Genomic DNA, 27,188 nt, shown 5'->3' with positions numbered 1-27,188 from the left:
CTCATTCAGACACACAAGCTACACGCATACCCACAGAAGCCGCTTGTCAGTGGCCCCAACCCCCCTTCTCTTTTTAGAGTCAAGCAAGGAGGCACACACAAACATTCCAAAGGCTGTCTGCAGTAGTAGAAAAGGGCAAGAGTCCAGTGGCACCTTAAAGCACCTTCTGGTAGGGTATGAGCTTTCGTGAGCCACAGCTCACTTCTTCAGATACCTGAAGAACTGAGCTGTGGCTCACGAAAGCTCATACCCTACCAGAAAATATTTTTGTTAGTCTTTAAGGTGCTACTGGACTCTTGTCCTTTTCTATTCCAAAGGCTGGAATCTTTCACATAAGGGAACAGCCTTCCTCCCATCCCTCTCCTCCTTTAAGTTTCGTTTCTCCCTGTGCGTGTGTGTAAAGTGCCTTCAAGTCGCAGCCGACTTATGGCGACCCCTTTTTTGGGGTTTTCAAGGCAAGAGACTAACAGAGGTGGTTTGCCAATTGCCTTCCTCTGCACAGCAACCGTGGTATTCCCTGGTGGTCTCCCATCCAAATACTAACCAGGGCTGACCCTGCTTAGCTTCTGAGATCTGGCGAGATCAGGCTAGCCTTCTCCCTGCCAGGGAACAATAGAGCTCTATTCAGCAACGTAGCAATGCTCCCACCCCCGCTGTAGAAACTAATGACCTTGCATTGACAAGCTAAAATCGAATGTTATTTGGAATGCCAAATGTCTATAAAACCTCTTGCATTGCCCTTCCCTGGGTGTGACAGGATTGCAGATCAGCCGGTTATGACTTCTTGGCCAATAAGGCAAGCCGCGAAGCTCACACCAGCCTCCTTGTCCTCATTTACTCCATTGGACTCTATGTTAATGGGGGGACACATCAGTAGAAACCACTTTTGACTTTTTTTTTTTTTTTGCAGAGTGTGCAGTATAAATTAATCAATTACTTGAACGAACATATATATCCCGGCTAACAGCTCCATCTTCCACAAATGTATCTAATTCCTTTTAAAAGCAAGTTTAGCTTTTAAAAGCAAGTTTGTACCAGTGAATTCTATAAATTGTGGCACCAGAGTCAACGAAATTAATAACCCAATTAGCCAAGGTGTGGCCTACTCCAGACTAATGGCCAGAGGCATAGATTAACACCAAGGCAAAAAAATAAGAACAAACTGAGGCGCGGTTTATTCAGCAATTTTAGTGGTTCCCAACCTTTTTTTGAACGGGGACCACTAGGACTTTTTTGTTCGGTGCAGGGACCCCAAGGTTCAAAATAAAAATTCCAAGAATTTGAAAATAAACTTTAATCATAACTGTTAGTGAAACATTAAACTTAGAATAATATTTGAATATAAATTTTTATAATAGAGAACTTTTAATTGAAAATATTAATTTATTATGGGTTTATAACTTTGTTTTGCGGACCCCCGGTTGGTGTCGCGTGATCTTGCGGCAGGTGCTATTCCTTATCAGCAACTGGACCTGTTGGGTTAAGTTTTCGGCACCGCGCTTAATAAAGTGTCTCTCTCGCCATAAGGTGCGGGCCCCTTTAAGAAAGCCGGCGTTTTTTATCGCAATCTCCCGTTCCTGTCTCCTCTTTGCACTGGCGAGCCAATCAAGAGGGAGCGAACGGCCGTCACACCAGCCCCGGAGCGGCCTCATTGGCCGCCGCCTCCCTGGCGCGAGCGCCGCGCGGCCGCCAAACTCCCTATCAGCTCTCCGGACCCGGTGCCCGGCGGACTGATTGGCTGCCGCTGCGGGTGTACGTCGGGGAGGAGGAGGGGAAAGACGTCTTGGGGTAGAGAGCAGCTCGAGGGACCGGCGGGAGGGAGTAACCCGGCAAGGGGCGTGGGTTGCTGCGCGCCTCCAGGCAAAGAGAAACCCACCACGCGAGATAAGCGGTGGGGGGAAGAGACCCGAGAGCGAGTCGAAGCAAAGGGGAAGTGTACCCGTGAACGTGTGTATTGCAAACCCCGTCACCAGGTGAGGCCGGGTGCCAATGGAGCTGCTGAAGAAATGGTTGGGCCACCCGGAGGAGCTCTACAACCTCGTGAGGTTTAAGATGGGAGGCTATAAGGCAACGATGCCCAAGGTCGACGAGGTGAGTGATGCCAACTCCTTGCAGCCGAGGGGGAGGGCAGCTGCCGGTTGAAGGGCCGGACCTTCCCTCCCACCTCTTTTCTCCCCTCTTGTCTTTTTGCCAGTTCATTGGTATTATTATTCGTTGGTAAAACGGGCAGGAATGGGGAAAAAAAGAGAGGGGTGATTTCAAAGGCAGGGGGTGTGTACCAAATTTGGGTGTGCGTGCATAAGCCTTTGCACTGAAGGGCCAATCAAGAGAGAGCGAATGGCTGTCACACCAACTGCCTTTGTAGTTATTAAAGGCAACTTAAGAAGAAGAGCTAATTTTTATACCCCACTTTTCCTTTAAGGAGTCTCAAAGTGGCTTACAATCACCTTTCTCTCCCCACAAAAGACACCTTGTGAGGTAAGGGGGGCTGAGAGAGTTCTGAGAGAACTGTGACTAGCCCAAGGTCACCCAGTAGTAGAAACCACTTTTGACATTTTTTTTTTTGCAGTGTGCGCAGTATAAATAAATTAATTACATGAACGAACATATATGTCCTGGCTAACAGCTCCATCTTCCACAAATGTATCTAATTCCTTTTAAAAGCAAGTTTAGCCGTATCTTGTACCAGTGAATTCTATAAATTGTGGAGGACTAAGGACTCGAACCCGGTTCACCAGGTTAGATTCCACTGCTCTTAACTACTACATCAGCACACAACACATTGTTGAAACTCTGAAGTGTTCTAGAAGGTGACAAACACCAAAAGGGCCAGGTTGCATCTGTTTCAGGGCTGGCGTGACAGTGTTTGCCTTTGGATTTCACTCCAGGCCAACACTGCTACCTACTTCTTAAAATAATAATATTGTCAAGCTTGTTACATTCTTATCTTTCCATCTTTGAGGTTGTATTTTAGGTGCTTTCCCCCTGCATTTATTTATCCTAACAACGACCCTGTGAGGTAGATCAGGCTAAGAAAGAACCTGGCATAAGGCCATTGAGGAAGGTTCGTGCCTTAGTGAGGATTTGAAACCAGGTCTCCCTTTTGGCAATCTGCTATGCTTAGCTCATACTAAACACTGCCCTGTCGTAAGTCCTTTTAAGCCACAATTGTGGTGTGCAGGAGTTGGGAGGGAGGAAACAAAGCCAGGTAATGTTATAGTTGGTGGAATGAAAAATGAACTGTCTGTGGGTGGTGTGGTTGTAACAGCATCTTGTGTCTTTCATGTCTCTGGCTTGAGGCAGTCAAAAATAAAAGTCCCTTCTCACCACTGAGGTAACTCGGCGAGTTTCCTGCACACCTGGAAGTAGGGGTTTGGGCTTCCAGTTTACAGTGAAAAGTTTCTAGGCAGGATGAAGTCCCTTTTAAAAAAATTACTTGATATCGTACATTGCTTCCTCCATAGAACACAATGACGTACAGATAGGGGCTCTTTTATTATTCCTTCCACCCTTCATTATCCTTACCACATCCTGTGATGAATGTTAGGTTACAGGCCCAAGATCCCAGATACCTTTATGGCTGAATTGGAATCTCAGGTTATTACATAATATGTGAGAAACGTCTACTGTTTACCAACTATACAACTTGCAACCAAAAAGAAAAAAACCCACTGCATTTGGTGCACAATTAATTAAATAAGTACTTTATTAAATGATTTGCATTCTATCTCAAGCCAGTGTACCATGCTAGCCAAACCAGTGGTAAAGTGAAAGCCAGAACCTTAACACCAAAAATCAACACCCACAACGAGCCCTCTTTTCTCCCCCATAAGCTGTAAAGCAGATTCAAAAATATCAACAGCTTTTATACCTTCTTGTTCCACATTCAGAGAAAGGAAGTGTCTGAATATCAGTGTTAGGAGGCAACGTCTGGGGAAGGCCTAGCTAGGGCTCTGCCCTATTTGTTGGGCCCTCAGGGCAACTGGTGGCCACTGTGAAATAGGGTGCTGAACTAGATGGACCACTTGTCTGATCCAGCAGATCATTCTTCATATTCTTATGCTCTTTAAATGCTTAACAAGAACAGGAACCTGCAAATTAGGTATGTATTATTTTAGCCCAGGGATAACTCAGTAAGGGATCAATTTGTAACATACTTTGTACCACACCCACTGCATTATAATTTCCCCCTGCCTTTCCCACACTCTGATATACTGATGTGGGTTCTTAATGTTGTTTTGAATTTTCCAGCAACTGCTGTTGAGTGAGCGCCATTTGTGTACCTAAATTAATTATTTTTAGTTTATTATTTTAATTAATAGATTATATATTTTAATTGTTTAATTGTTGTAACCTGCCCTGAGCCCAGCTTTGGTTGGGGATGAGGGTGGGCTAGACATCGGACAAATAAATATTGTGGATTTCACTGCCTTCCATCCACATATTGTGGAGACAGTGCACTCTAAATATTTTAAATAATTAATTTTACCCCTTGTACAGTGACAAGGAATACAGTACATTAATAATTTTGTACTAATTAGCTGCTGCTTGTCAAAGGTGCCACTTATGTCACCTGAGTGCCTTTGAAGTATAAACACTTTTCTCTTTGAAAGATACATTGTGGCTAACTTGTGAATCCTTACAGCAGTTGTTCTTCCATCAACTATTGCACCCAGCTAGAGCAAAATCTGCTGCTTTCATTCTGTCTTTATTCTATCTTTCTTGCAAAACTTAATTCCAAACTGATTATAGGTACATAGTGGCAGAGGGCACATGTCAAAGTTACATCTTCCTTTCTGCTCAGAGAAATTAACTGCTTCACTTTCTCAAGGTCAATGTCAGAGGCTTTGTATAAAAATATACACCTTCAGTGGGTAATTCTATGTGGGCTAGCTTTTTATGTGCACAGAAGCATATGTCTTAAAATCTTCTTTGGGGGGAGGGGAGACTGTAGGACCTGCCATGTGGCTCTTCTTCCCCCAGTATTTCTTTCTTGCTTGGTTGCAGCCTATGCTTCCACTCCTGATGTTCAGGTCCATTGAATAAATAGGTTAGTGAATCTGGATCAAGGAACCAAAGTTTTAAATCCTAGTTTATCCATTGACTCCTTGATCAGTATGTGGGAAGTCTCTCTCGAGTTTCCCTTCCCTTTCTGGTCCTGTGATTCCCAGTGTAGCCTTTTTTGGTGCTCAAAGGGGACCCCTCTCTTACTAGACAGTTTTGTTTCAAGTTGAAAAACTGCTCTGGGAAGAGGGGAGGGCAAAAATGGATTTGTGGTGTTTCATTCACTAGTCAGATTCTGCTGCAAGTTGGCAGAACCAATTCCCCTTGAGTTCAGTGCTGAGAAAACTTACATCTGCGTGCAACAGAATGAGTGCACTTCTCCAGCCACCCTACCACTTATATGTTGTATGTTTTAATGTATCCTAAATGATCTCTGGGCATAAATCCAAGATTGCTTCATGCAAATTAGTTCTCCATTACACACTTGAACAACAATTACAGAGATTATGAAATAGGGTTGGTACCTGGGACAAATATATTCAAGCTATGCACAGTTAATGGGTTAGTCAAGGCTTTAGTTCAGTGTACATGATGTTCTTGGGAGGATCTGACCCTGTTATCTCTCTGACAGTACAGTCCTAAATCTGTATCCTTGGGAGTAAGTCCCATTAAATTCAATGGGACTTACTGCCTAGTAAGTGTGTTTAGGATTATATTCTTTGAGGTGTGGGATTCATTTGACAAAAAAAGAAGGAAAAAAGGATTTCAAAGAAGCAAAGGAACTAGGGTTTGGTAGGTAGAAAAAGACCGAGCATACCTGGACTAAGGGGACGTTGGAGACTTTAGTGTTTTGTAAAGCTTGATCCCCAATGTACTATACAATCTTGTGTTGTAGGCAGTTATTCCTGTTCTGCTGATGAAATGGAGAAGAGAGACTTGCCCAAAGACAAGTGGATAATTTTTTTCGAGCAGGTGGGAGAGTAGATGTGATTTTCTTGGCTAGTCCCGGTCCCAAATTGTTAGTTTCATAGCTCTGTAAGGATGAGCAGAAAACACTGCGCCCCCTAAATCCAACCATTTCCTTTTAGAACATAAGAAAAGCTATGCTGGATCAGACCAAGGCCCATCAAGTATGTTCACACAGTGGCCAACCAGGTGCCTTTAGGAAGCCCACAAACAAGACGACTGCAGCAGCATTATCCTGCCTGTGTTCCACAGCACTTAATATAATAGGAATGCTCCTCTGATCATGGAGAGAATAGGTATGCATCATGACTACTATTCATTTTTACTAGTAGCCATGAATAGCCCTATCCTCCATGAACATGTCCTCTCATAGGGCAGTTGCTCTAGCAAAAGTGAAGTAACGCCAAGGGCCACTTTTTACATTCTCATGAACCAGAATGCTAGTCAAAGTTGCAGAGTAAGGCTTGGGTTCAAATCCCCACTCAACCATGAAACTCACTGAACCTGGGCCCGCTGTGTACTCTACCTCACCAGGATGCCTGTGAAGATAAAACAGGAACAGGAGAACTTTGAAAATTGCCCTGAGCTCCTTGGAAAAAGGGATAAGATTGAGTCAGACCATTGGTCCAGTTAGGTCAGTATGGTCTAATGTGACTGGTTGTCTTGGGCAGAGTAGGTCCATCCTGACATCAGCCTTTAACTGGAGAGGCCAAGGACTGAGCCTTCTACATGTAAAGCACATGCTCTTCCTCCAAGCCACGAGCTGCATTGCCATATTGTGTGTGTGCTGTCAAGTCAAATCTGTTCAAAAAAGGCCCTGCATCTTCCTACAGTTATCACTTCCTTACCTATGGCCTAATTACTGTTCATTCTGGTGGTGACACATCCTTACACTTAAGAATCCTTTCTAGCTCCCTTATGGCTGCCCTCCCCAGTTTCAATCTCCTTCTGATTTCTTGGTTGTAGTCTCCCTTTTGGGTGTTGATGGAGCCAAGGAACAGAAAGTCTTGAACCATTTCAATTTCTTCATCATCAACTTTAAAGTTGTGTAATTCCCCTGTAGTCATGACCTTTGTCTTGATGTTCAGCTGTAGTCCTGTTTTGGCACTTTCTGCTTTAACCTTCAGCAGTAGTCATTTCAAGTCTTTGTTATTTTCTGCCAGCAATGTGGCGTTATCTGCATATCTCAAATTGTTAATGCTGAGATGGATTGACTCCATAAAGGAAGGCAGGGCCCTCAGTTTGCAAGACCTGAGCAAGGCTGTTAATCATGGGGCATTTTGAAAGACATTAATTCATAGGGTTGCCATAAGTCAGAAGCAACTTGAAAGCACTTAACACACTCTGTTGATTGAACGTTGCCTGAGCTGCTATTTGAATAGAGTCTACTGGATGGACAAGATTGAGCTGGGTGACTCAAGCTTCTTAGGGTTGCCAACAGGCCTCGGGGGAAAAACATCCTGTCCCTTTAGTAGAGAAGCTCTATGTGCGGAAATAAGCATCTGAAACTTTTCATAGCATAGTTTGTAATTAACACCAACTGGTAAATAACCCCCAAGCCACTATTTAGGGACTCCTTCCCCCTCCAAGCAGTTGGCAACCCCAAGCTACTTACGGTCACTGAATTCAGTGGGGCTTACTTGAGAATAAACATGAATAAAGGTGCTATACGCGTCTCCTTGAAACTGGGAAGACTTACTTGCGTGCAAACAGGTCAACACTTCCTTCCCACTTGCAACCCTGGGTCTCTGCAGGAAAGCAGAGTTAGGTTCTGGGTCACTCTAAAGGAGGCTGCTCCCAGGAAAGTGAGTACAGGCTCAGGTGTGTGTCGTGTGTGTGTGTGTGTGTATGTGTGTAACATTTCTTGAAAGGAAGTCTCTCGGAGAATTTGTTGAGTGCAACAAACAATGTAAAGTTAAGTAGTGATGGTCAATGCTATTTATAATATTTGTTATTATCGCCACCAATTCCTGGACTAATGAGGAACCTCGTTCTCAAAACTAAGGGTTAGGTCTTCCTGGGAAAAGCTCCTTTGACCCCCACACTTCTGCTAACTCCTGTACTGTTGACCTAGAAGGATTAGGATGACAGTGATAGCTGAGAGAGGCTGCTCAAGGCTTCTTTCCTAATTCTTTAGGAGTCCATTACAGCAGAAGACTACAAGTGGCTGGAGTGAGTTCCCGGTCTGAGGAGTGCAACCTCCCGGTTCCCAACCTTTTTTTGACCAGGGACCGCTAGGACTTTTTTGTTCAGTGCAGGGACCCCAAGGTTCAAAATAAAAATTCCGAGAATTCGAAAATAAACTTTAACCATAACTGTTAGTGAAACATTAAACTTAGAATAATATTTGAATATATAGTTTTAGAATAGAGAACTTTTAATTGAAAATGTTAATTTATTATGGGTTTATAACTTTGTTTCAAGGACCTTAATTTAGTTCTCGCGGACCCCTGGGGGCCCACGGACCCCTGGTTGGGAACCTTTGGAAAGCTTCCGGCGCTCTGCCTTCTCCCGACTGCCCGAAAGGCTTGGAGCGCAGGGGGTTAAACAGCTCTGCACGGGGTGTTCTCTCCCCCGCCCGGAGGCGTGCCTAATGGGGCGGTGGGCGTGCCTGCTTGCTTGCTTGTTTGCCCGCTCGAGTGGGTGGGTGGGTCGGAGGGGGCGTCCTCCCGGGCCCGTCCGCCCTCGCTTCCCCGGGCCCTGGCGGGGGATCGGGGCCATGGAGGGCCGAGCGGGCCCGACGTCCCTGCGGGGCAGCTAGCTAGGCGTCCGCGTGCGGCGGGCCCCCTCCATGGCGAGCTGCAGCTCCAAGGCCGCCGCCTCCCTCTTCAAGCGCACTGCCCTGGCGCTTTCCCCGCCGCGCGGTGGCGGCGGAGGCGGACGGGGCTCCGGCTCTTCGTGCGCGCCGCCCTTGGGCGGAGGGAGGCTGCGCTCCGGCGGGAGCCGCCTCTTGCAGCCGCCGCCGGCCTCCCCGCCCCCTGCGCGGCCGCCTCGCTTCCTGGCCACTGAGCCCCTCTTTCCGCCCGTGCTCTTCTTGCAGGACTCGCTCAGCCACAGCCTCCGCACTTGCTACGGGTATTTGAATCAGACCAGCCGGAGCTTCGCCGCCGTCATCCAGGCCCTCGACGGAGAGCTGCGGTGAGTTTGGGGGGGGGGGAAGAGTTTTTTTGGGGGGCGGCGGCAGCGAAACCCGTTCATAGCTGCACTTTTTCAGTTTTTTTTTTACATATATTTTTATTGATTTTCAATAATGCATAGGGGTACAGAAGGAAAAAAAGTAAAAGGAAGAGTTTTTTGGGGGGGGAGTTTTTTGGGGGGGCGGCAGCGAAACCCGTTTATAGCTGCACTTTTTCCAAAGTTTTTTTTTTATATATATATAAATATTTTTATTGATTTTCAATAATGCATAGGGGTACAAAAGGAAAAAAAAAGGAAAAGGACGAGTTTTTTGGGGGGGAGTTTTTTTGGGGGGCGGCAGCGAAACCCGTTTGTAGCTGCACTTTTTCAAAGTTTTTTTTTTACATATAAATATTTTTATTGATTTTCAGTAATGCATAGGGGTACAGAAGGAAAAAAAAAAAGGAAAAGGGGAAAACCATTGCATAAATATCATTCAACGTCGATATGCCGAGTACTACCCCCTTGTAGAATATAGCAATGCATTAACTTACTAGCAGAGTGGGTTTTTCAAAGTTTGGTGTGGAAAGGAAAGAGTTAACGAAGCAGGGGGCGGGGTTAAGTTACGGATGTCGCTCTGACTAGTAGCGGTGCTCCCAGTTGTTTAGGGAGGGAGTGACTTTTTTTTCAACAAGATGTCGTTATTATTCAGTGTACATGGTTGTCTCTCCTCTGAATTTTATTCTTACAACAACCTTACAAAGTAGGCAAGACAGTGAAAATGGTTGGTCCAGGATCCCTCCATTAAATTTCACGGCTAAGTAGGGCTCAGAAGCTAAGCAGGGTCAGCCCTTGTTAGTGTTTGGGTGGGAGACCACCAAGGAATTCCAGGGTTGCTGTGCAGAGGAAGGCACTGGCAAACCACCTCTGTTCGTCTCTTGCCATGAAAACCCCCCAAAAAGGGGTCGCCATAAGTCAGCTGCGACTTGACGGCACTTTACACACACACAGGGCTTTGAACGAGTCTTACTAACCCTGCTCTGATACTCTGACCACTACACACAGTGGCTTGTCAGTCTGGGATCCACACAGCTACTTTTTCTGTAGTTATAGTTGCTACTGTATTTGGTCAAGGCAGAGTGGAACCTTTTCAGATGTTCTTTTGCATTGATACAGCATCTTATACTGAGCCAGTCCATCTATCCCATCTAGTTCAGTACTGTTGATTCTCTTTATGTACTTCATTTATGCCCCACTTTTCTTCCCAGTGGGTACCCAGAGGCTCACAACATTCCCCCCCTTAACAGTAAGACTGTGAGGTAGGTTAGGCTGAGAGTGTGTGACTGGCGCAAGGTCACCCAGCAAGCTTCCATGGCCGAGTGAGGATTCAAATTTGGCGCTCCCAGAGCCTAGTCTGATACTCCAACCACTATACCACCCTGGCTTTCAAGGCTTTCGGTTTTTGCCAGAGCTTGTCTGGCAGAAAAACTTCTGTTACCTAAAGAAGAGTCCGAGGCTGAACCTAAGACCTAAACACAGTACGCCCACAACCCCTAAGCGACAACTTTTTTGAGAACCTGCACAGTCTTCTTGTGCAGTTGCTCAGGGCAGTGTGAGTTAACAGTTTCTCCATGATCTTTCTGTAATGGTGATTTTCCCAGTGGGATACGTGTCATATGCATGTTGCAGTGGTCCAGTAACAACTCTACTGAACTGTGTGAGAAATTGCATTCTCCCTCAATAAGATGGGGTCAGTTAGCAAATTTGCCGGGGATGGGGGCGGTGCAGTGCGTTGATTAAGCAGCTTCTTTTGCCTGGAGCTCTCCAACCTCTTTGATTGTCTGTTTGGAATAAAATTGGGGTTTTTTTGTTTGTTTTTTTGTGAGTTGCACCTACAGTGGCATCTGGAGGTTGGTGAATGTGAGCTTGGGTCTTCCATTAGATGGGAAGGGAAGATTGGAAGCCGCCTGGGCTTTGATATCTGAGGCCTGCTTTGATGTAGTACAGGGACTGCAGTACAATTTCCATCTACATGTCACACCAACCTCTGGGCTTATTTAAGCAATTGGGAGACTATTTCTGTGAGATGCCTGCTATGGACTCTATAACCATAGAACTCCAAGTTGCGTTCTCTTATGGAGTATTGTGGGTTGTCTTTCGCACTTTCCATTTCTATAAGCAGCTGTGCACATCAGCTTCTAGGCTACACAACCTTGTTTGGAGGGAGGGTTCACACCCATGCAGCTGAATGAGGTTGTAGAATGCACAGTACAAGTGGAAAGCTTACGCATCAGGGAGAAAGCTAGGTTAGAATCTATCTCACTGTTGTGTTGAGTCTTTACTTTGAGAGTTTATATATATAAAAATATACACACACACACAGAGGTTGAGTATCCCTTATCTGGACTGCTTGGGACCAAAAATGGTCCATATTTTGGATCTTTCTGAATTTTGGAATATTTTGGAATTTTTGCGTGTACATCAGGAGATAACTTGGGGATGGGACCCAAGTCTAAACATGAAATTTATTTATGTTTTATATATGTTTTATTTATGCTTTATACACATAGCCTGAATGTAATTGTAAACAATATTTTAAATATTTTTGTGTACATTGAACTATAAATGGCACTGCTGAAGGCGTGTGAATAATGCCTGCGTGCTGGCTCAAAAGGTCCAGTTTTCGGATCAGTCCGGATGTCTGGATAAGGGATACTCAACCTGTATGTGTAGACACATACACCTGAACACATTCAAGAAAGACGAGCTCCATCTGCAGCATACTGGTGAACGTGTCATATAATCTTTCTGCATGCAGAAATCAGGTACCCATAAGTCACACTCTGGAATGATTTCCCAGCATCCTCAGCCTGCTTTGGTGAGTGAAAAGCACCACAGGATTAAAGGGCTTTGCTTAGCTTTTGTCAAGACAGTTCTTCTTTCCTTGGTATTCTGCAACACATCAGGGGCTGTGGCTCTGTGGTAGGGCACTTGCTTGGCATGCAGGAGGTTGCAGGTGCAATCTGTCATGTCCAGTTAAAGGAGGTCAGGCAGCAGGTGTTGGGAAAATACCTTTCTTTGCTGGGGAGCTTGGATAATTGCTACCAGTCAGTGTAGACAGTACTGAGCTAAATGGTTTACTGGACTGATTCTGTGTAAAGAGCGAGTTTCATATATTGTAGAAATCCTACCAAGAAGGAAGTCTCTTTGTGTCTCTTTCAGTTTCTCACAGCCACCTGTTGCATGTTGTCAAGCAAAAGGCTGCCTTTGCAGGTCTGCCCCTTGCATAGCAGTTTTCAGGCATGGGAGAACTCTTGCAAGTTGGCTCTCTGCTCACTCATGTGCACGAGCTTGTTCTCTGTGTGTGCTGTTTTTTTTTCCAGATGGAGCAGGCAGCTGCTTTAAAACAAGCCCCTCTGGGAATGACAGTTACATGCCAGCAGAGATTCCGTTCCACGGAGAAAAGCGAGCAAATAGGAAAACCCAAAGCACACACTTCTGCTTTTCTGAGCAACCAGCTTCCTATTTACTTGGAAACCAAAATACACTTACACCATGAAATCTGGTCAAACGCTTTACTTCCCCTCCCCCAATCTTGTCTTAAATATAAAGCTAAATGTTAGCACCTAGAAAGCAGAAATACTTCTCCAGCCCTGCACTGTGATGTTCAAACCAGCCTCCAATTTTGGAGCAGGTTCCCAGAAATGGTTTTTAATAAGCGAGTTCAGCAAGTATTCAAGTCTTTCCCACGGAAATAAGGGAATTGAAGCGCTTAATTGTGGGTGAACCATGATCCCTGGTCTGACCTGCTGGATTTCGTGCAAGATTCTGTTCTGCATATTGTATGTTGTGTGCTCAGAGATGCTAAACGCAAATGAGGATCTGCATGATTTGCCTTCCACGCTGCTTGTCATATCAGATCTAATTACCTACAGGAAGAAAAATGAAAATGAAATATTGGGGCCCAAACCTTGGTCTGATCTTATGTCCTTAGAAACCATTTTGATTTTCATTTACATTTAGGGAGCTTGATGTTTTAATGGTGAATCTTGTTGCAGTCTGTATTCCCCTAAAATGTGCTGGTAGATTGGAGCTGAAAAAGGGCGGTGGAGGGAATCAGCTCTTGTAATTGAATCCCAAAGGCCACAGCGGTCCTAGAACTGCCAGCATTTTCATGTGGCCTCTGTAGCTGAGCCTTGAATAGCATCATGCCGGGAGGACCTTGCAGGATGTTTCCTCCCTTGGGAGAGAGTTCCACAGTGAAAGTGTTCAGGCTCCCCAAGGCCTTCTGCCTGTGGTGGTCGCCAGTTGGATCTCCAAGAGTCAGTGTGGTAAGACTATTGGACTAGGGGAGCCCTGTGTTCAGATTCCCATTTGGCCATGAAGCTGACTGGGTGACCTTGGGCCTGTTACTCTCTCAGTGTAGCCTACCTCACAGGGCTGTTATGAAGGCAGAATGGAAGAGGGGAGGGACTGCGTATGCTGTACTGAGCTCCTTGGAGGAAGATCAGGGTAAAAGCATAATCGGTAAATACATCTGAGCAGGGCCTCATCTTGATCACCTCAGGATCTTAGACAGGAGAAGAAATTCCATGAGGTATCCTGGACTCTGCCATTTGGCCCCTTAATGTCAGCATAAGTGAGTGCCCATGTGGCCCTGTCAGCATGCTAATGACAAGATAATACAGAAGGTTCAGTTTGAAAATGTGATAGTCTTCAGAAGGCAGGCCCAAATGTTCTCCCCAGATCGGCATTCAAGTAATAAAGCACCCTCTTTCGTTCCTTACAGCAATGCGGTGTGCATCTTCTACTTGGTTCTCCGAGCTCTGGACACAGTTGAGGATGACATGACCATCAATCTAGAAATGAAGGTCCCCATGTTACAGAACTTCCACTCCTACCTGTATCAGCCAGACTGGAAATTCCTGGAAAGCAAGGAGAAGCATAGGCAGGTGCTAGAGGACTTCCCAACGGTGAGCAGTTTGCCTGTCCAGGTCTCTCATTATTTGGTTTTTAAACTGCAGCACATTCTTGATGCGGATTCCGAAAACATAATCAACATTCACTCTGTATCCATACCACGAGTTTATTGCTCATTATCTTCCTACTGCTGTAGAGTTTGCACTTGGCTGGTGGGAGATCGAGGCTTGATTGATTGACTTCCTGCTTCCTGTCCCGTTGCCAGGGTGGGGCATTTGCCCAATCAGATATTGTTTAACTAACAGTTGAGTATTTTCAAACCATTAACTTTACTGGAACAACAGAAAGAAACTTTGTCCACAGATTTTCTACTTGGGCAAATGACGAAAGCAAATGTGGTAACAGTCCTTGTGAAACAAATTCACTTTTAAAAATGTTACAGTTGTATGGGTGGCCCAAGGCAGCGAACTATGTCCTCCTTTGGAGATGTCTGTAAATGTAACAGGTGGTAAATAGAAGAAGCTTTGTTACGCTGCTTAGTTTTCCCCTGATTTATTTTGCTAAATAAATGACCCCAGAATGACATTTTTGAGTAGACAGATTACCACCTAGGCAGCAGGAGCATTCTTGATTTCTGGGAACATTAGACAATATTTGGATATAATCAAATAGTAGAGAGCCAGTCAGGAGCACATAAGTAACTTAAATTTCAGAGGGCTTGAGGCAGAAGATGGGAGGCAACACCTTCTTACTGGCTCTCTATACTGGCTGACTTTTTACCCTTGTGGTCGTCTGACAATACTCTATTTTATTTATTTGGGTATTTATAGCCTTCTTTTCTCCACAGTGGGGACTTAAGCAAGTCATGTTCCCCTCCTCCACTTTATCCTCGCTAAACCCTGCGAGGTAAATTAGGCTAAGGGAGAATGACTAGCCCAAGATCACCCAGCTAGCTGACCTAGCAGAGTGGGGAGTTGAATCTGGCTCCCGGGACCTTAGTCTGATGGTCTAACCAGTGCATCTGGAAGATGTGCAGGCTCTCGGGCAAGGGGGAGCCACTGAGAATGCCCGTCTAGCCTTGTTTTTGGAACTTCCTTGTGCTTAAGGTGTGGTTGAGAAAGTCCTTCCCCCCATCTCCCTCTGGGTGCTTCTGAAGGAAGCAATGTATCTTGTTCTGCTATACAGTACACTGATTGGTCCTCCAGGACAGGAATGACAGGTTGCAGTGGTTCCCAACGTGGGGCACAGGCCCCACGGGTGCAGTTTGAAAGCTGGTTTAGACCAGGTTAATGGCCTTTTAAGACTTCCTCCACGTGAATAGGAGTTCACTTTTTGAATAATAAGAATTATATATCGGGGGGGGCATCAGGATTTTAGAGATGCTTAGGTGGGGCATGGCCAAAAAAGGTTGGGAACCACTGGTTAGAGTATCCTTTTCAAAAGCAGCACCCTTCATTGCAAAAAAGCAAGAGAATGTGGAATAACAGCTGGTTGGCATTGCCACATAGGCTAGCTGTGTACGGATCTGAGGTTCGTTGCTGCTGATGTTGATGTAGGATTATGTTACAGCTTGAAAAATTTGTGGCTTCCAATATGTCCATAGAAGCAGCAGTGGGGCAAGAGTGTTCCCCTTCATGTATCATGGTTGGTTTGGTTTTGGCAGAGGTTGAGGGAGCTATCAGGATGGTTACTTAGTTATTGACTGTTTCTTTCTTTCTTATGCTTGCAATTTCTGCCTTAGATCTCCTTGGAGTTTCGGAACTTGGCAAAGGTCTATCAGGATGTCATTGCCGAAGTTTGCCACAAAATGGGCCTTGGGATGGCTGAGTTTCTGGAAAAGAAAGTGGATTCCAAGCAGGATTGGGATAGGGTGAGTGAATTGGAGTGGGTCAGGAGAGGCTGAGGATTCCCCTGGGAAGATCGCAGGCTGGTTGGAGCGTTGAACTCCCATAATGTGCAACTTCAGTAAATGGGCTGGTGATGATCAGAGGAAACTGGCTATGCAAGTCGCTGTCGCAAATTTGGCATTTAGTGAGTAAAATATTAATTTTTTAATGGCAGTGACCCTCAGTATGATAGGGCTATATTTACTTTGCTCTGTAAAAGGGTGCAATTTACTTTTTATGGGCTGCAGTTAGAGGTACCCTGGTCAGCCCTGTCATCTGCTGAGGCTCCTGTGCCCCATAAAATCCAGGCTTCCAGCTCCAAGACCTTTAGTCACACTGTGGCGGCTATGGGGTGGGGAGGCTCTGAAGAAACTGCCTTCTGGACTGAAGACTGTCCAGTCCCCCGCCTTCCACACATACACTCTTGGCCTATAGGTTTTTTAAAACCCCAACTGCCCACAATAAAATAAAAAGGGGGGCACAAGCACTGAATAAAGGATTAGTAGCATGTAAACTATGTGCTCCCTAAAGGTCTCTTATTTGTAAACCTGTTAAACCAAGGCTGTAATTATTTGTGAGGTCAATAGAAATCACTTTTCCTTGGACATTTGACTCAACAGACAAGGTACAGATGGAGATGAACAAAGATTTATTTAACAAAAAAAAGTATTTAATAAGGTAAGTTTTCTGTGTGGATGACTTCAATGTATAAAGTAAAACTGGCTGTCAAGTAAAGTAAATAAACCCTGAAGGGAGATTTGATTCCCCTTTCTCCAGTCAAGTTGCCTCAGCAGGCTCAAGGCTGCTCTTTTCCCACACAGAGCACCTTTCCACAGAACCTACACACACCAGTTAGGAATGTTGGACCCTTAACAGGATGCTTATTTGTCACACCATAATGATCTAGTTGCCCTGACCTGGATGGCCCAGGCTAGCCTGATCTCGTCAGATCTCAGAAGCTAAGCAGGGTCAGCCCTGGTTAGTATTTGGATGGGAGACCACCAAGGAATACCAGGGTTGCTGTGCAGAGGAAGGCACTGGCAAACCACCTCTGTTCGTCTCTTGCCATGAAAACCCCAAAAAGGGGTCGCCATAAGTCGGCTGCGACTTGACGGCACTTTACACACACACAATGATCTAGTTAATTGATGCCATTGTATTCCCTGTTACTATGTACGGGTGTGAAAGGTGGACAATGAGGAAACCTGACAGGAAGAAAGTTGATTCCTTTGAAATGTTGTGTTGGAGGAGAGTGTTATAGAGCACCAAGTTTTGGTGGCCGTTGAGCCTTCGAGCTGTCACTTCTGGGTGAAGCTGGCAAGGAACCTTTTTGTGGCGTCATAAGGTGGCTTCACAAACACATGATTATCCCTTGATGACTGCAGGAGCCAAACAATGTGGATGAAGAAGAGCTGTGACTAGCCCAAGGTCACCCAGCTGGCTTAGTGTGTTGGAGTGGGGAAACGAATCCAGTTCACCAGATAAGCCTCCGCCGCTCATGTGGAGGAGTGGGGAATCAAACCCGTTCTCCAGATCAGAGTCCACCGCTCCAAGCCACTGCTCTTAACCACTACACCACCCTGGGAGTAGGAAACTGCTCCCTTGGATAACAAATACAAGAGCTTCCTCCACATTGTTTTCCAAAGGAAGTGATCGAGTCGCACAACTGTGGGGCGGCTTAGCATGTGAATCTATTCCTGCATGAATAATTCCTTAGCCTTCGGGAAGATTGGTCTTGGGAGGGCAGTGGCAAGCTGCACGTGGCTGTTTTTTGTGGTAAAAGAGGATTTTAAAACCAGGCTGCAACTTTTTGACCCTTTGTAGTATTGCCACTATGTTGCTGGCCTGGTGGGGATCGGCCTCTCGCGGCTCTTCTCTGCGTCCAAGCTGGAAGATGCCATCGTTGGACAAGACACGGAGCTTGCCAACTCCATGGGCCTCTTCCTGCAGAAGACCAACATCATTCGAGACTACCTGGAGGACCAATCTGAAGACAGAGAATTTTGGCCCAGAGAGGTAAAAGAAGGGAGGGACGAGGGTGTGGAAGCATGCCCTTTTGATAAGAGGTTATTGTGAAATATTGCTGGTTCTTTGGTTCTTGTGGGTTATCCGGGCTGTGTAACCGTGGTCTTGGTATTTTCTTTCCTGACGTTTCGCCAAGCTGTGGCAGGCATCTTCAGAGGAGTAACACTGAAGGACAGTGTCTCTCAGTGTCAAGTGTGTAGGAAGAGTAATATATAGTCAGAAAGGGGTTGGGTTGAGCTGAATCATTGTCCTGCAAAAAGTATCAAAGGTAATGTGCTAATCATTGCCCTGTAAGTATCAAGATAATGTGCTAATGAGGGTGTGGTATGTTAATATGGAACCATTGTATCCTGAAGTGATTTGTTAATGTGTGAAATCCAAAGCTAATCTGCATGGCTATTGTTGACTGTAGTCTTTGTTAGTCTGGAGGTTTTCAGGACAGGAAACCTGTTTTCTCAAAATGGGCACGTTGCATTCCTGTTGACCAGCCCCTGACAACAATTGGGCAGCCGCATTCTGAACCAGCTGCAGTTGTCTTCAAGGGCAGCCCAATGTGCAGCATATTACAGTAGTCATAAGAGCATAAGAAAAGCCATGCTGGATCAGGCCAAGGCCCATCCAGTCCCAACTCCGAGGTTACAAAAGCATGGATCGGCGTGGCCAGACTATCTGAGTCTCAAAAGAGAGAGTTGGCGAACCAGATACAGAGGATAACAGGTGCCCCTGGCCATGATGCCAACCTGCTTTGTTTTTTATACAGCAATGCTGGACCCATAAGACCCCCCCTTCCCTGAACTTTTAACATGTTCTGCAAAAGGCAGCTACACTCTACAAGACAAGTGGATCCAATCTCTTTAGAACATCCAGGTTTCCCAACCAGGATTAGTTCTCTTGTCAACACTAATGGAGAATCTGTGTGGGCATCTTGGTTGCTGGTCCTTTACTTCTAGGTACCTTTCGGGTCTTGCTCTGCTCTCTGACCATTATGTGCAACAGTCTTCCAGTCAAAGGCAATACAATTGGATCCAAACTTAAAAAAAAAAAAAAAAACGTGCACAACTTTTAGAAAACTGTTGCTTTTGGCTTTTTGACTTTTTGTGATTTGTGGGTGGATTTTGTTTTGGTAGGGAGATGGTGAATAGGTTGGGGGGTGGGTGGGTTCAGAAATGTGGACGAGCCCTCAATAAAATGCTTACCTTTATTTTATTTATTTATTACTTCAAATTTCTATCCCACCCTCCCCAGCCGAATCTGGGCTTAAGGCGGGTAGCAACATTAAAACCATAATATAAATGACATAATACTTATATATTAAAACCAATAAATATAACCATATTGAACAGCATAACCATAATAAAACAACAGACGGCGTTCAATTAGAATAGTAACCACTGAGAGGTACCGCAGTCAGACATTCTCTCCAAGTTCATAAAATGAACCTTCTGCTGGTTCCAGGTTTGGAGTAAATATGTGAAGAAGTTGTCTGATCTGGCCAAACCAGAGAATATCGACAAGGCTGTTCATTGCATGAACGAGCTTATCACCAACACGCTCCATCATGTTCCCGACGTCTTGATCTACTTATCCCGGCTGAAAAACCAAAGCGTGTTCAATTTCTGTGCTATTCCGCAGGTAGGTTGGATGGTCTGGGGGAGGGGGTTGTTGTGTACTACCCCTTCTTAAGAGCTTCCAGTGTAAAACATTAAATTGTAATTCCAACTCCTGCTGTTGGACCTTTGGGTGGAGGGCAGAAAATGGCCTGGCACCCCTCCATCAAATCTGGACACTGCTCAAAGTAAGACGGGGGGGTCTTACTTTGAGTTGTGTCCAGACTTGATGGAGGGGTGCCAGGCCATTTTCTGCCCTCCATCCAAAGGTCCAGCAGTTATTGACAGCATTGGAGAAGTGGGAGGCAGCTGAAGCAACATTTTTATTGAATTGTCATGGATGTTGTCTTCTGGTACTCGAGAACCTCTTTGGAAGTTAACTTTTGCCAAGAAAAGGATATAACATATATGTACCTAAGTACCCTCAAGTTGCAGCTGACTGATGGCAACCCAGCAAGGGGCTTTCAAGGCAAGTGAGAAGCAGAGGGGGTTTGCCATTGCCTGCCTCTGCAGAGGCTTCCTGGGTGGTCTTCCATCCAAGTACCGACCCTGCTTAGCTTCCGAGAACTGACGGGATTTGTCTATACCATGCTGCTTTCCCTCCCATGGAATAAGTACAGGTCAATATATTAAAAATAGCTACTGCATTCTGGCCTTAAGCCATGTTCAAGCAAGATCAAGGAAGAGAACCCAGAATAGGCTGTGTAGAGTAAGCTGTGTCCCATATCCATTTTGAGGCCACAGGAATGGGCTGCACTCGAGTCCTTAGCTGGTTTGTTTTCTGGGTTTTTTTTTTTTTTTTTTTAATGTTTGCTGTTCCTCTTGTGTGCATCTTCTCTGTAGTGGGTTGCTAGGCTGTGGAGGCTGGATGTAACACCTTCATCTGAGCTACACAAGCATAGAAACTGGGCCCAGGTTTTTTATCCTAAGGTTTTGTAAACGTGTGCACTGGTGAAACCTTAGTAGCTGGCTGGGGCCAGATGTAAGGCTTGGGTACTAAACCACTCTGTTCCATTTCCAGAATCGACAGAAGTAGAGTAAATGATGCTCAGTAAGCTACATAACTGCCTTGCTTCAGTTTTCATAAATGAATACTGATGTGGAAGTGTGATTTTTCTTGGCTTGCAGTTTTGGGTGTCTTCTAGTGCAGAATATATACAGCCCTGATTTGATTCTCCCGTTTTAGCCCAGAGCTGTGTTGATTTCTTTCCTCCCTCTGCCATAGGTGATGGCCATTGCTACTTTGGCAGCCTGCTACAACAACAAGCAGGTTTTCAGGGGTGTGGTGAAGATCCGGAAGGGACAAGCAGTCACCCTGATGATGGATGCCACCAACATGGATGCTGTTAAGGCCATCATGTACCAGTATGTGGAGGAGGTAAGTTGAGCAGCAGAAGTACAGTCTTTAAGATTTCTTCCTGGCGGTTCTACTGCCAGAGGTGCTCAGGGCAGCTTGCAGTTCTACTTAAGCATACAACAATATATAATATCATCCTAAAATCAAAACGTACGCCGGAATAAAACAGTAAAAGCAGCCACGAACAATCCCAAGTCATTAAAATAACTGCGGACAGCAGAATAAAAAGAAAACTAACTGCTGGCTGAAAAGCCAGTAGCTAACTATCAGGGTGCAGGATATCAAGAACTGCAAAACATCCCCCAGAAATAATTGGCCTTGATAGACATCTAGAAGGTTAAGAGCGAGGGAGTGAGATGAGTTATCGGATGCAATGAATTTCAAAGGCCTGACCTTTGTACTGACATTTTTTGCCATAAGAAAGGCCATGCTGGATCAGCCCAAGACCCATCAAGTCTATCAGTCTGTTCACACAGTGGCCAACCAGGTGCCTCTAGGAAGCCCACAAACAAGACAACTGCAGCAGCACCATCCTGCCTGTGTTCCAAAGCACCTAATATAATAGGCATGTTTTTCTGATCCTGGCGAGAATAGTTATGCATCATTCATGACTAGTAGCCATGGATAGCCCTATCATCCATGCATATGTCCACTCCCCTCTGAAAGCCTTCCAAGTTGGCAGCCATTACCACATCCTGGGGCAGGGAGCTCCACAGTTTAACTATGCTAATGCAGTGAATGCAGGCTTGTGGGTGATTGAAGATATTCATCACTAACCTTTCGTGTTTGCTGGTAGAGGAATGATCCAATGAGCCATTCCAACTGCAGCCACTGACACTAGCAATTGCCGTCAGGTCTTCCCTTTTTGTTGATGTAAGGTGATAGCCGCCTTGAACATGTTAACAGGTGGATGCGCAGATAAACGATTGAGCTTTTAATATATTAGCTTCTGTATTCCATTGGCAGCCCTAAATAAATACAATATCCTAGTATCAGGGTGCCATATCTGCCCACAGGTCTCCTGGTGGATCAGAGGACCTTTTAACCATCCATGAATTTTTCTTTTTATTAGATCTACCAGAAGATCCCAAGCACCGATCCTTCTTCCAGCACAACTCAACAGATCATCGCTTCCGTCCGATCCATGAGCGTACCCAGCGGCGCCCTCCTTTCCCGGATCCATTACTCCCCCATCTATTTGTCCTGTGTCATGCTCTTAGCTGCCTTGAGCTGGCAGTATCTGAGCACTGTCTCGAAAGCAACAGAGGAATACGTTCACACGGGCGAGAACTGAGTACAGAGCTTTGTGGATGTTTTACTTTCTGGGAATGGTTTCCCTCCCCTTTCATTCCCCCCCTTTTTTGGGGGCATGAGTTGGGGAACTGTTGGATTTGTAGGACTGCAGGAACCGGACTCCGATTTCAGTCACAAGCCAGTCAGGGCTGGAAGCCTTAGCCTAGAAACACCTTCTGGATTTTGAAGCATCTAACACACAGCTGTTTCCAAACCTGGACCCTTACTTTCATTGTGAATGAACTGATTACAAACAAGTCTATTTTGAGTCTTACCTTATATATTTTTCTCTTTGCTACAGACTGTTTTGATGTACATTTTGGACATAGGTTGCTTTTTAACTAGGATGTTGAAGATGCATCTTTGCTGCTTGTGACTTTTGACAAGAAAAAAAAATGTGTGTGATAAGACGCCGGTCTTCTTTTTGTTTAATTTGGTATCTGTACAAGTTTTCAGTGCGCAAAGGTAGCCTTTTCCCATTTTTAGCAGGTAGCAGTTGGTGTGTTGATTCCAACAGAGAGGAGATGCTTTATGTGCTTGGCTTATTTAAGAGCATGTGAGGGTGGGGGAGGGAATGAATTTGGTGGGGATAGTTTGGGTACCCTTCCCACAAAGATAACCTAGTGGCAAACCCTTATGTGACTGGTAATGGTTAAATATCTGGATTGTAATATATAATAGATTTTGGGGGGGTGTGAGAGGGGAGGATGTGTGGCAATAGGGATGAATCGCCTTCTATTCACCCAGGATTTAGAGACCATGGAGATGTCTGCTACAAAGAGAAGGGGCAAAGTGGGGGAAGCCAAGCATGGCCAGAAGCTGCACTGAATCCAAATCTTGGTTTTCTATACTCACCCTAGTATTTTGCTGTTAACACATTTGTCTGTGTAAACTGCCATCAAGTTGCAGCCGACGTATGGTGGCCCCATAGGTTTTTCAAGGCAAGAGACTTATAGAGGTGGTTTGCCATTGCCTCCCTCTGCATAGTGACCCTGGTATTCCTTGGAGGTTTCCCATCCAGTTACTAACCAGGACCGACCCTGCTTAGCTTTTGAGATCAGGCTAGCCTGGGCCATCCAATCAGGATGCTAACACCATTAGCCCTCACTTTAAACCAAACAAGTTTCATCATAAAGTAGCTTTCATCGACTCCCAATTAATGGAAGCAGTGCTTGCACCTTTAAGAAATGAATGCCCTTTGAGATTTCACTGACGGGTTGCTAGGAGACCACAACATTACTAGCTTTCAAACCTTATTTTCAATCAGTAAAAAGCAGGGGAGGAGACAAGTCTTTCCAGGACTAATTTGGTTTCCCAGTCCATGGACTCATTGGGGCCAGGCCTAGCAGCAACCACTAGGCAAGTGTCTAATGTGCAGTTAGTGTGGCAGTGGCAATGACTTGATGCCACCCAACTCACCTGGGCCCTCTACAAAATGCACCTGAGCGACTTGCTACTGAGGACTTCTGCAACTTAGCCAGACTTTTCTCAGGGAGAGGCTGCCAAGGAGGGAAAGCCGAGTGTCTGGTATAGTGGTTAGAGGGTTAGATTAGGATCTGTGAGACCCAGGTTCAAATCCCCATTCTGCCAGGCGTGACCTTAGTTTAGTCATGCTTGGACGTATCTGTCTCACAGAGTTGTGAGGACAAAACGGAGGAGAATGATATGTTTTGGGTCTACATTGGGGAGAAAGATGGGGTACAAATAAAGCTGAATAGTTTTTTTAAAGGCTGAATAGCAAGAAGGGGGCTGCCGCAAGAACAGACTGACTTTGGGGGGAAGGGAAAATGAAGTGACCCCTGCAAGCGCTTATAGGTTCCCTTGAATTATGCTGTTGCGCTAAGCTTGTGTGACAAGATAACAGAAAGCACAGCTGGGAAATCTGTTTTTCCTTTTGCCCCTGTGTTTACAGCAGCCTGGTGCAGGCTTCAACTTCCTTGTCGGTATTCTTTCTAGCCTCGGGAAACTAAAGTGGATAACAAATCCCCCCCCCCCCCCAATAAAATTGCATTATTAAGCATTGAATGTACACAGCTCCAAGTCAGGTGAGATCTGGAGTTCCAGTTAGTGTAGCAGTTTGAACCATTGAGGGTTCGATAGGATTTAAGACAAAATTTCTGTATCCTGATGCGTGATGGTCTTCTAATGCAAATGATTTTTTACCATCACTTCTTTTTGCTGCAGAGAACTGCCTGTTACCTTGAAAAAAAGACTTCTTTGAAACTACTGCTGTAAAGAGGAAGGGCTGCTCTCTAGCCTGGTGTGAAAAGGAGGAAGCGGCCATAGCTTCACTCAACAGAATGTTCTGTCATGTTGGGACTCTTCTGAGCCATAAGCACAGTCTGTTCTCTGAAATCCTGGCAGTTTTGGGATTATCTTCCCTACTATAGTGGAATCGGGTGAATTTAAGGCTATAGAAGGCTAATTTGGGAGGGAGAAAAAGAGATGAAAGACTACACTATTAAGTGCCCGCTCTGGCACATAAGGCCATGAGTTTCTAAATAATTTTTAAATTGTCAATCACCATTTGCATGTTGGCAAAGGAAGTAGTAAAACAATTGGGTGTGTGTGTTGAGACGATAGTGTATATTGTATAACTAAGATCATGGATCGATAACCAATTTCCAGTTGATAGGCTGGTGGCCTTGTAAAGAACACTAGGCTAAAATAGATTTGATCTGATGTACTAAATTAACAGGCATTCCTCAGGATACAGCATCCCATATAGCTTGGCTAAGTTATGCAGTGTCAGTGTGATACATAACAAACCCAGGTTGCAAAACCATGCATCAGCCCATTGGTGCTGCCAAGATCCAGATTGTGTACATCTATTTTTCTAAAGCCACATCACATTATGTTCGTTCTCTGCAGCAGGGAATGTTCTTGTGGGGGTGGGGAGGAGATGTCCCTCCGTTAATGCGGTAAATGCAGTGGTGTCTTGAGTGACAAGAGACCTTGCTGGAGCTTGGTATTCTTCAACCCAAAGGTTGGGTCCCTCAAGTGGGCCAGAGCTGGACTTGCTAAGCCGCACGTTTTTACACAGCCACTCCTGGGGAAGGATTTTCTCTAGTTTGTGTAGTGTGTGAAGCTATCATACCTGGTGCCTCTTTCGCAGCCTATGTAGCAGGGAAGATCCCTTTAACTGAGGCAGTGCTATTCTTCCCATCATGCAATGCAGCTAATGTCATGTTAATTCATGCCTCTTGCTTGCAGTTCTTTGGGTGTTATGAAGCCGACTGGGGCTTAAAAGGTAACCCCCCAAGTCTGAAAATATTGCTAATGACAAATTGTAAGGCATTTAGGCAAAAGGGCAGGGGGAAGAAAATTCCTGTTAGTATCCCTTCCCAAATATGGAACTACTTCAAGGTAGCCACTTTCTTGTCCCACTCCATTATATTCCTCTTGGCCTATTGTATTGCAGATCTCTCCCTCCATTCCCATCAGTGCTCAAATGCTACTTGTTTACCCAAGCAGCCTCATTAAAACAGCTAAATCTAGATGCAGCTATAATAAATCCAGGAGTTAGCCAGTTGTCCAAATTGTGCAACAAGCCATTATTGCAAATGGCCTTTGAATTTTTTTCTCTGCACATCAAGGCACTTGTTCAGGAAGAATCCTGTTCTGCCTTGCCTGGAGACAAGTGTACTGCATTCCCTCTTCCAGTCAACTGAAAGTAGCTCTTCAAGATACCCCACCCCCACCCCCCATGATGGTACAAATTAGGCCTGCTCTCAAAAGCATACCCACCACACTAAGGATTGTGGCAAGATTGTAGAGGGACAAACTCAGGAAAACATTCTTCCTGGCTAAAGCAGAAGGGATTACTTAGCAAAGCACCTCCCATTCCAGATTGCAATTTTCCCCCACTTAAAGCCACACAGACAACAAGGCATTGTTAGACAGAATTTATAGTTATACGAAATGGCACCTTAACAGGTGCCTACTTGCTACATGGGGGGGGGGGGGGGCTAAATCACATCAAAGCAGTGCCAACACAAATTTATATAACAAGTGGATGAGAATGAGCTAGATCTGTTGATCATTTCTAATCCTCCCCTTCCAAAGCAGGAATTCAACTTTTCTACCAGTACTTTTAGAGCTACCCTCCCAGAAACCTTATGTGCAGCTCAAGATGCCGTGACAAAACATGAAGTGTGTACATGCATATATGTGAGAGAATCTAGGAGTAAGTCAGTGGCATCAACTGATGTATTGCACTATCAAAAGTTGGTCAATTTCTCAGCATACAAATAGTCACTCCCCAATCCCCGGCTCGCAACTTTACCAGTATGTTTTAACACCAGCTAGTCCAAGGAAAGCTGGGAATTTCACCCGTTTTCCCATATTAAAGTTAACATCTATCCTGCATCTTACTCGGCCTAGCATATGACTTCTGTAGTAAGCAAGTGATAAAAAAGACGGAATTGAGCTGGCTTAGCAACACTTCTAATAGCAAGGAGGGCCACAGGGCCTTACCACCAACTCTTCTCCAAGCAGGCACATGCAAGAACCAAGGTGTAAGTTTTACTTTGTGGGCTTGGGAAGCAAGACTATGGCACTCCTCTTCCCCACCTGCACCTCAAAAAGTGGCTTATAGGATCATTGTGGCTACTGCCTCCCTGCTCCTGAGGAATGCATGCTCTTAGGTTGCTTGCTTTCTCTGACACAAGGATTGTATGCCCCAAATTCCACTAAGAGGGGGGAAAAGGAAAGATTTCCCACAAACAATCCCTACTTTACTTTACAAGGCCAAGTTTGTCTGCCATTTTGTCCACCAGGCAGCCAAGACTTGGTACATTCAGCACAAATGGTGAACCCACCACCTCAGCTGCAGAGGCAGACTGCCGGAGAACACAATTATACATTTTTTTTAAAAAAACTTTAATAAGAAGCTCAAGTCTAAAACATTTCCTTTGAACTCAGACTTCACAGCCACAGCTGGTAGTTCCACAGGTACAATTAACTCCAATGATTTGCAGAATAAAAGAAGGGTGCTCCGGGCTCAGAAGGATG

At 45.2% G+C, this 27,188-nt stretch overlaps 1 protein-coding gene across 1 annotated transcript; it reads left to right on the top strand.

Annotated features, from left to right (window-relative positions):
• Positions 1-1,978: 1,978 nt before the first annotated feature.
• Positions 1,979-22,183, top strand: FDFT1 (farnesyl-diphosphate farnesyltransferase 1). Its single transcript, XM_056853866.1, has 8 exons — positions 1,979-2,091; positions 9,011-9,108; positions 13,877-14,060; positions 15,749-15,877; positions 17,718-17,909; positions 19,374-19,550; positions 20,751-20,903; positions 21,955-22,183. Exons 1-8 carry the CDS (start codon positions 1,990-1,992, stop codon positions 22,174-22,176), a joined length of 1,257 nt encoding a protein of 418 aa, XP_056709844.1. The 5' UTR covers positions 1,979-1,989; the 3' UTR covers positions 22,177-22,183.
• The last annotated feature ends 5,005 nt before the right edge of the window (positions 22,184-27,188 follow it).

The sequence above is a fragment of the Euleptes europaea genome, chromosome 7 (assembly GCF_029931775.1).
Source record: "Euleptes europaea isolate rEulEur1 chromosome 7, rEulEur1.hap1, whole genome shotgun sequence".
NCBI lineage: Eukaryota > Metazoa > Chordata > Lepidosauria > Squamata > Sphaerodactylidae > Euleptes > Euleptes europaea.
This window is presented reverse-complemented; position numbering and strand designations above follow the sequence as displayed.

Bases quoted from the DNA above. Each gene is read 5' to 3' on its own strand.
- FDFT1 (XM_056853866.1), top strand. From the start codon at position 1,990: ATGGAGCTGCTGAAGAAATGGTTGGGCCACCCGGAGGAGCTCTACAAC. The intron at 19,551-20,750 runs GTAGGTTGGATG...CCTCTGCCATAG, and splicing joins ATTTCTGTGCTATTCCGCAG to GTGATGGCCATTGCTACTTT. The intron at 20,904-21,954 runs GTAAGTTGAGCA...TCTTTTTATTAG, and splicing joins TGTACCAGTATGTGGAGGAG to ATCTACCAGAAGATCCCAAG.